The sequence below is a fragment of the Cotesia typhae genome, unplaced genomic scaffold (genome assembly GCF_013202065.1).
Source record: "Cotesia typhae breed Kobodo isofemale line unplaced genomic scaffold, CoteBio_Ctyphae scaffold_13, whole genome shotgun sequence".
In the NCBI taxonomy this organism is placed as follows: Eukaryota; Metazoa; Arthropoda; class Insecta; order Hymenoptera; family Braconidae; genus Cotesia; species Cotesia typhae.
This window is the reverse complement of record NW_027423774.1, coordinates 12,217,391-12,227,353: the sequence shown is the minus strand read 5'-3', so window position 1 is coordinate 12,227,353 and position 9,963 is coordinate 12,217,391. Positions and strand designations below refer to the sequence as shown.

Below are 9,963 nucleotides of genomic sequence, written 5' to 3'. Positions count from 1 at the left end.
TGCATATGACGTAATATTATATGATGTAATATTTTTACATTCTCCAAAGCATTCGGTTAGTTATTAAAAATATTCTAAATTAACAGATTCGGTAGAATCTGGCGCCAAGTTCCGTTCAAAAATTCCGTTGTAAACGGAGCGCCAGACTACCGACTGTATTTGCTGTAAGCATCACGTTTTTTAGAGGTTGCAAATTTATTTTTTAATCTACGGTCCTTTTTTTTCTTAAATTTGTATTATAACGGTAGTTCATACCTTATTTTCCTGATATTAATTGATTATATCTAATTATAACAATTAATCTGCTCAATATTATTAAATTTAATCAGCACAAACTATAGCAACACAAAAATATATACGCATAAAATACTTTATTAAAATAAAACTTTTCATAAAATTATTAAAAACTACACGTTGCCTTTTCGTCCTGTAATTTCTACTATAATGAAATACAACAATGATATACTTACTCTAATCACTGTCATTATAATTTTCAAAAGACCGCGCTAAAAGTCTAAACGTAATGTTGACGCATGCGCAGTGCAAATATTTTGAATACAAATATTCAGCTAATTAAAAATTTTACTTAAACAATAAATAAACACTGTGAAGTAGGAAAAAATGTTCTATACATATGAACAATTAAAAACACAGGCATATCATTCGTAAATTTTTTCAAATAAATAAATAGAGAACAAACAAATGTGAATCGTGAATAATGAAGAATAAACGACGAACTAACGATGTAATAAAAAAAAGTTTAAAAATTAAAAAAAAAACTCTGGGTCGCTAACTTTAGTGAGTTCTAAAAATCAGTGTGATATTTTTAGTCTCTTTCAGATGTCACTACCTACGTTATCAAATCATTCACTGGAGAGCCTTGGTTTAAACCAGGGCCGTACATTTTATATTCATGAATTATTATAATTTCGTTTTTATTTTCACTGTAATTCTAATTTTTTTATTTAATCTTTCATTGATCCGTTATAATATTTAGCCAGAAAAATAGTGGTTGCATAATTTAATTTTTATGCAAATATCCAAATAAGTTTATAAAAATAATTTAGTACGAAACTTATAGCAATTAAATCCACACCATTTTCAGTAAATAATTATATAAATAATAAAATATGATGTGACTTTCTGTATTTTTATTTAAAAATAAAATAAAACACTGTAAGTAACATTTGTTCGAAAAATTCATCATATGTCGATGACACAAGAGTTATCCAACATTTTTAATTTTTTGATTTTTTTTAATCATGTAATTAGTACTACAAAATATTTTTAAAAAATAGCACGTGTAGGTTTTCAAATTTTCTCCAGATATAAATTTTTTTTGTAATAATTTTTTTAGTAGAAAAAATTATGAAAATTTTCAGCTGTTGGTTAACTTAATTGTCATCATTTATCGTGTATTCTCAATTTAAATAACGCGGTAATAATATGAACTGACTCCAGACCAATCACATTGCTCTCCAAGTCACTTGATTTTGTATTATTTAGGATTATTTTTATTTATATATTAGTTTATTCAAGAATTGTTTGTTAAAACTATTCTTGGTTATTGTTTTTTTGTGTTTTCAGCGTATTGAATAATTTATTTCATTAACTATATTATTTGTGTTAATTATATGATTTGTGATAAATTGTTTTCATGAATAAATTCAATTCATGTAAATAGCTGATCGATTTTTAATCCACCGATTTGGTAGAATGTGGCGCCAAGTTCAGTTCAAAACTAGAAGAACCAAGTATGTGTATACAGCTATGGGAACGGTATTCTTAGGCTACGAAATTTTTTTTACTTTATTGAAATTTTTATTGAAATTTTTATGCTTGAAAAAGATTTTTCAATATAATTTATTCACTTATATATCGATTTTAATTTAATTACAATCTATTATATTGATAAATGTATTTTTAATTGATATAAAATTAATTAGCAGAAACTATAGCGACCCAAATTTTTCGATATCTACAGATTCGGTAGAATCTGGCGCCAAGTTCCGTTCAAAAATTCCGTTGTAAACGGAGCGCCAGACTACCGAATGTGTTTACCGTAAGCAGAACGATATTTTTAGGTTGTAAAATTTTATTAATTCTACAGAACATTTTTTTCTCCAATATTACTCTATAATTATACATTATATGTTATATTATCAATATTAATTGATAATGGTCATTGAAAATAATAAATTCTATTTAAAATTAATTAAATTCTCTAGCACAAACTATAGCGACCCAGATTTTTAGATTTTGACTTTTTTCTTATGGAGAAAGTGACATGCCACAGACTAAATAATTCGAGAATGTATGATAACTCTCCACTAGATGGGAGACTACAGTTAAAAAAAAAAGTTATGAGCTTGCGTCGATGCTCACTAGGGCTCGTCAATGTTACTCTAACACAAGCTGTAGTTAGAAAGTTCGAAATCGAAAATAAAAGAAATAGTAACAATCATCACCAATATTATAAAAACCATGGAAATTTATTTTACGATTTTATAAAATATAAAAATTGGGTGCATTCGCGTTGGACGCTCACACGCTTTGAGCGCTCACGCTTATAAGCACAAATTATTGGCGTTCGTGTAGACTTATGAACGCTTAGAATCAATCAGAAAATATCGTTCGTTTTGGACGTTGTGAGCGTTAGTTTGTATCAAAATGGCGAATGTGGGAAATTTTTATCAAAGAGTAAATAATTTATTGGAAATAATTAACGATGATTTTGATCGTGATGATAGTGATGAATATGATATGATTGAAGACAGTGATGATGAAATGGAGTGGGAATATTGTAATATTCACTTAAATTTCTCTTTCAAAAAAGAACCCATACCAAGGCTCCAAAATTTTGTTGAAGAGGTTATTCCAGCTTTTACTGATAAAGAATTTAAATCTCACTTAGGTAATTAATAAAATTTCAAACTTAATTTTATAAAAATGTCAAATTTTGTTTACCAATTTAAATTTATGGATTAACTTATAAACAAATAAATGTTTTAATAATTCTAGGTTATGTCGATCAACATTTAATTTTATCCTTGATACAATTAAACCATCGTTAAGAAGAAAAATTTCAGGATCTCCAATGATACCGCCCGAAAAACAATTATTGATCGCTATATGGAAAATTGCCACTCCAGACTCATATCGGTATAATGAAAAAATATTACTGTAGTTTCAGGTAAAATTATTCGTTATAAGACTGATTTTAACTGAATGAATTGTTTTTGAAGGTCTATATGCCAAAAATTTGGCGTTAGTTTTGCCGCAGCGTTTTCAAGTTTACGAAGGGTTACATCAGCATTAGTTAAAATAGCTCCACATTTTATAACTTGGCCTGAAAACGAGAAGTTTGAAGAAATTTCTAATCAATTTGAAGCTACGAGAGGTTTCCCTAAAGTTATCGGTGCAATTGATGGAACGCATATAAATATTCCTACACCACGTAAACACTCGGAATCTTATGTCAATAGAAAAGGACATCATTCAATTCAATTACAAGTAAGTAAGCAGTCACGTGTAACAATCCTTAAATATTTTCATTTTTACATTTTAATTCAAAACAGGCTGTTTGTGATGCTCAAAGTAAATTTATCCACTGCTATGCTGGTAATGTTGGCTCTGTACATGACGCACGAGTATTTCGTTTATCTGAAGTACATGGTTATCTCAGCGATCCAGAGAAATTTCCAAATGATTGTCATCTAGTTGGTGATGCGGCTTATCCTCTCCATAAACATTTACTAACACCGTATCGGGATAATGGACACTTATCAGCACGACAAAAAAATTACAATTTTTGTTATTCCTCAGCACGCATAGCTATTGAACGTGCATTTGGATTACTTAAAAAAAGATTTCGCAGCTTACTTACTGTTTTAGATATGAATCGAACAGATTTAATATCTGAATACATCATTGCTTGTTGTGTATTGCATAATATATGCTTATTGAAAGAAGATGAATTTCTCATTGACGAAATAATCGAAGAAAATGTAAATATAAATGACATAAACGATAATGGTCAAAATAGAGCATTATTAGCTGAAGGTGCCGAAAAACGGAATCGTATTTGTGACCAATTAATTATAAGAAATGTGTAATAAGAGTAACTGGAATTCTTACTGTAAATCAACTACAAATTTTACTATGCCAAAAAAATATGGTACGGATTTTTATATTTTAATCATTTTTGAACCACCACAGAATTGTAAATTTTTTAAAATTGTTAATCAATATTTTGAATGGAATAATTTATATTTTTGAACAATTGTTATTTAAATTGTATATGACCTATTGAGTGAGTTTTCTTAATAAAAAATAACATTTCTTAATTTTTAAAAGCATTCATTTATTATATTCAAAGATATACATTTTTTCTCACAAATAAGCAGTACAATAAACTATAAAATCTTTAATGTTAAAAATCTTTATCTCTTTTAAATTAAAATACTGTATCTGTAATGCTTATAAAATATATTTACTTAAGTAATTCCTGAATTATGGAGGTATATAGTTTATATATTAAAATACATTAGTACTATAAATATTTTATATAAAAAAGTAGCTTTATAACTAAAAATCTTAAGTAAAAACAATAATCAGACTTTTAAATGTATAGCACTAAAATATGATCACACTAAGAGCTATTTTTAGAATTTATAAGCTTTTCTAATAAATCCAAAGCTCGTTTTTTATATTGAAGAGCCTCTTCTGCCTTTTGAGCTTTAAAAGCCATAAATTCTTTAATACGACGTTCTTTATTCTCTTCACTTTTCAATGATCGCTCTTCTAATGAAGTTATTAACTGATTAGTCGGTGTAATCTTTAGTTTTTTTTCTGTAAACAAAAAAATTATAGTGTTATATTAACAGTATACTAATTTTCGTAAAAAGTAAAATCATACTCACGGGTTGTAAAACTGTCCGCATCACTACTTGTGTTACTTTCATTACTGCATTCAGATAATGTCCTTTTTTTTTTCCAGTTGAAGAACAAGTAGCAAGTGGTGATATAAAAGGCTTATCCCCCATCAAGTCATCCATTAACTAAAGAAATTAATGTAATTTATCGTTTTTTAAAAATGTTATTAGTTCAATTTTATTAGTTAAGCTTACAGTCAAGTACGGCCAATGCTTGGCAGAATTGCCCGACTTATTATTGTGGTCTTTTATTTTTTTGTAAGTTTTCTTCATTCCTAAAAACTTTGACTGGCATTGAGGACCTGTGACATTATGACCATGAGCACGGAGTTGATCACTAATTTTCAGCCACACTTTCTTTTGAGAAATTTTACCGCTCGTGAGATCTGATTGTTCTTTTCGGTATTCGTCAAGAAGCATAAGAATTGCTTCATGAGGCCATTTAAATACTGCAACAAATAATTAACTTTATCATGAATTGTATTTTTATTATTTATTTCATTTGCTTCAGTTTTAAATTACCTGAATCTTCATTTATACTTTTAGGAGATTCGTCAACAATTTCATCAAAATTCAAACCGGGATCCAAAGCTTCAACCGTTTCTACGTCTTGTTCTGAACAATATAAATTATATAAATAATAATTCAATTACAAATAGGAACTTTTAGTTATCATAACCGTGAGATTTTTCTAAAATTATAAAAAACATTTCATGCAGATTAAACTCAAAAAGAAAATAAAACCTACCACTAATAAGCTCAGCATATTCTAAATTTTTTGCCTCTTCCAGTTTTAAAGTTGAAAAAGCTACGTCTGGAAATAATAAAACACATTTCACCAAAAAAAGAAGAAAAAAATAAAAGAAAAATCCAGACCTTTTTTTTAATATCATTGCAATTGAAGAAATTTATTAATTCACTCGTTATTCAAGTGTTAAGAAATAGAACTTGAGAATAAATAATACTTCTAGCTGTCTAAAAATACAATTTAATTTTCAAGCAAGGACAAAACGACATAGATATTTTTTCAAATTTATAATTCATAATAAAATACGTACCTCTTTCAAGACGCTTCGCTTCATCAGCGGTAACAGAAATTGTGTAACTTCGATTTGATTCTAAGTCAGTCAAATTTACAGAAAATAATTTTGGTAAAAGGTTTGCCATTGTTACTGGATCTTTAATTAACTTTTATGCTTTAAGAAATCACTACAGTTAAATTTGGTTAGCTTACGCTGACAAGTGTTCGTGTTGATAAATAATGAAATTTAGCGCTCACGCTTTTGCTGCCCTACCTCTGTGGCGTGAGCGTCTGTGAGCGAGAAATTTGTCTCTTGAACTCAGCCACGAGAGTGATTTTTTTACGCTCACAGCACCAAGTCGAACGCTGAAAACGACATTTAACCGCGCTCAAAGCGTGTGAGCGTCCAACGCGAATACACCAATTATGATTGATAATTTGTCTATCAATCTAAACCAAAGGATATACTTGATAGAATTTTATTAATGCTTATTAGTTACTCTACGAGAAATAAAAGTTTAACGTGATTTTATTGTTACAATTGTTTGTGCACTAATTTTCCGCGGTAAAAGTACATAATTTGAATTGAAAATTTTTTCAATCACATAAAATGTTAAAATTTTTTTTTTAAATAAAATCTCTAGAATTTACTATCTATCAACTTTACATATGAATTTTTTTAAATTAACTTTTTTTTAAATTAAGTATTATTTATTAACTAGAGTCAATATCTACAAGAGCTCACATTGTTTGGGTTTAGTTTCTATGTAATAGTCAGCTGATCATTGCCTAAGTAATTCTGGTCGAGTGTTTTACAGATATAGGTGGCACTGCTATACTGCGACCGAACTGCGCGGACATTCAAAACGACAATATTCTGTACATAATGCTTACATTCATTGAGTTTGATGAATCGTATTATTTACTAACAACATAATTATGATAATAATAATATGTAATAAAAATAATCATGCTAATAATAACAATAAAAATGAAGATAATACTGATAGTTATTATAATGATAACAATAGATTGATGTTAAAAATAATTGCATTCATAATATTGAACAATACGATTATTTTATTAAATTATTAAGGATTGTGGTATTAAATCCAAATTCACAATTTCCTAAATTACAAAAATATAAAAAATTTTCCTACGATTTTATAAAATATAAATATTATGATTGATAATTCAAGTCTATCAATCTCATTCAAAAGATATACGCGACTAATTTTCATGAAATTTTATCGATGCTACTAGTTTCTTTACGGAAAATAAAAGTTTAATTTATTTTTATAATAATTTTATGAACATTTCATATCCGTGGGAAAAGTACAAACTTTAAATTAAGAATGTAAAAAAATTTCTTATGAATACAAAAAAATTTACAGAGTAAACTACTAACTAAACTATCCAACAACCTTCTATGTGTATGTTGTTAAACATATTGTTCTAATTTAATTTAATTTATTAACCAGACCAAATAGATAATACGCTAAACATTGTTTGAGTTTTACTTTCTTCGGATATACCAGCTGTTCAGGGTCTCGAGAATTCTCATTAAGCAGTGTGTACATTCTATGATCTTTTGGTCATTTCCTGTAGGTGGCATTGTTATTCGATTGAACGGGTTTCAAATAATCATAATTTTTAGATAATTCGTATTGTAATTATGCGTTTGATGCATTGTCTTATTTACTAGCAACAATATCATAATAATAATAAATGATAATTTAGGAGCTGATTTTTAAAATGGTATTAAAGTAAAATTTCAATTATTTGAAAAAGCTTTCGTTGTAAGAGAACAATTTCCATTATGCTTGAGTTATGCAGTAACTATTGATAAGAGTCAAGGTTGAAGTTTAAAAAATGCCATCATTGAAGCAAGGAACACCATTTTTAATGTTGGTCAAATTTATGTAGCCCTATCTCATGTAACAGAGTTACGTGGACTACATTTAATCAATTTTGATCCTCATTCCGTTAAAGCAAGCTCTTCAGCAATTAAAGAATATAATTGTTTAAAAAAATTTATAGGTCTGATTTACCTACCATACCAATTCCTGATACACGTTGGCAAAAAGTATGGGACATGATTTGGGCAGTTGAAGAACATTCTATTCAAATTGAACTCAAAAATGCGAAAAAAGCTTCTCTTAGTTTATTAGATTGTCGAGGTATCGAAAACTGTGATAACGTTTCCGATGGTCTTAATTCAATTATTCAATGTATGTTTAATAATACAATAATTAGGACATTATTAATCAATCATGGCCTAAAGTATCAATCTGTCAACAATAAACTTAGTAATTTATTTAGCAAATATAATAATCGCGAATTACTTCTAAAGTCCAGTGACATTAAAGAGTCATTAATAGAGCAGCTTTATTCTATGACAAATAACGATCCTGTATCAGTATTTCTTAAAATTTGTAATGATAATTGTGATATTAGAAATTTAGTACAATTTAAATTAGAAATTAATGATCGATGCAAAACATGCAATTATTCTAATTCTTACAGTATACTAGAAAATGTATTACATAATTCAATATATGATGAGAAAAAACATTTGAACTACAAGAATTAATTGATTCATCATTTGGATATTGGTTTACTAATTTCAAATTTTGTGAAAATTGTATAGAAGTCAAAGAAACGCTAACAAAAATTTCATTAAATTCCTTGCAACAGATATTAGTTGTGAAGTTACATGTGCCCATCAAAGGAAATAATAAATTAATAAATAGGAAAAAAGGGTTTATAAAATCGGTACCCAAAGCAAAAATATCAATATGTAATACAAACTATGCTATTGTAAGTGCTATATTTAACTCTTCAAAAGATGGTAATTCTGAAAATCATCATGTTGCGATGATTAAACATAATTTATCATGGATCCAAATAGATGATGAGACTGTACAATCAGTAAGATGGCCTGCGAATTCTAAAAGTGCTTACGTATTTTTCTTACAAAAGAACTAAATTGAAAAATTGAGGTACACCGAAAGAAAGAAAGTCTTATTTAGTCTTGACTTAAGTCAAGCGTAAATTTTCTTAAATCAAAAAAATCTTAAGGAAGATTGAAAATTTCTTGAATGAAGTTAATTTTTTTTAAGCCAAGAAAATTCCTTCTTGCTCCAAAATAACTTCGGTCTTCCTTACAATTTTCTTAGTTCAAGAAATTTTCTTTTTCTATGTATATATGACATCTTAATACTTAATATATATTAACTTATCTTAAACTTAACAAGAAATTAAATAAAATAACTACTACTAACTTCTTTTAAAGTTAAAAAAAATACTTAAGTAAATGAGCACAAACAACAAAACAAAAATTTTTAAAATTATAATACTAAATAAAAAAAAAATAATCCACAGATTCGGTAGAATCTAGCACCAAGTTCCGTTCCAAAATTTCGTTATAAACGGAGCGTCAGACTACCGACTGTGTTTACTGTAAGCATGACGTTTTTCTGAGGTTGCAAATTTTATTTTAAATTCTACACGTTCTTTCTTTTTCTTAAATTTCTATTATAACAGTAGTTCATACCTTTTTTCCTAATATTAATTAATTGAAAAATATGAAAAAATTGTTTAGTTCTATGAATCAGAATTATTTCGGTTCAGACAGCGTTGAATATAACTGCTTAAATTTTGTCCCTATTATAATTTTTTATTCAGATATCTCTGCATAGGAACACTTTTTAACAATAATACTAATTATAATACTAAAAGTAATAATATCGGTAATAATAAATTGATGTTAAAAATGACAGCAATAATAATATTTATTTATATTGCAGTATTAAATCTAAATTAAAATTTTTTCTTATTAAGAAAATGTCAAAATTCTCTTTGTATATATAAGAAATGTATAATTTTCATCGATAATTTAAGTTATCGATTTAAACCGGAGGCGTTTTCGCGGATTAGTCAGTTTAAATTTTTTAATACCACTAGCTAATATGAGAAAAGAAAACTTTAATTTTTTTTATCATAATT

General features: G+C 27.3%; 1 protein-coding gene across 1 annotated transcript; it reads right to left on the bottom strand.

Annotated features, from left to right (window-relative positions):
• Positions 1 to 4,725: 4,725 nt before the first annotated feature.
• LOC141534043 (uncharacterized) lies at positions 4,726 to 6,101 on the bottom strand. Its single transcript, XM_074253186.1, has 6 exons — positions 5,993 to 6,101; positions 5,683 to 5,748; positions 5,457 to 5,549; positions 5,130 to 5,383; positions 4,923 to 5,060; positions 4,726 to 4,851 (listed from the first exon to the last, which is right to left on the bottom strand). The coding sequence occupies exons 1-6, from the start codon at positions 6,099 to 6,101 to the stop codon at positions 4,840 to 4,842; spliced, it is 672 nt and encodes a 223-aa protein (XP_074109287.1). The 3' UTR covers positions 4,726 to 4,839.
• Between the last annotated feature and the right edge of the window lie 3,862 nt (positions 6,102 to 9,963).

What these genes read in the sequence shown, in the direction of transcription:
- LOC141534043 (XM_074253186.1), bottom strand. Translation starts at nt 6,101, where the DNA reads ATGGCAAACCTTTTACCAAAATTATTTTCTGTAAATTTGACTGACTTA. An exon ending in ATATGCTGAGCTTATTAGTG is followed by an intron (nt 5,550 to 5,682) that starts GTAGGTTTTATT and finishes TATATTGTTCAG; the next exon opens with AACAAGACGTAGAAACGGTT. An exon ending in AAGTATAAATGAAGATTCAG is followed by an intron (nt 5,384 to 5,456) that starts GTAATTTAAAAC and finishes TATTTGTTGCAG; the next exon opens with TATTTAAATGGCCTCATGAA.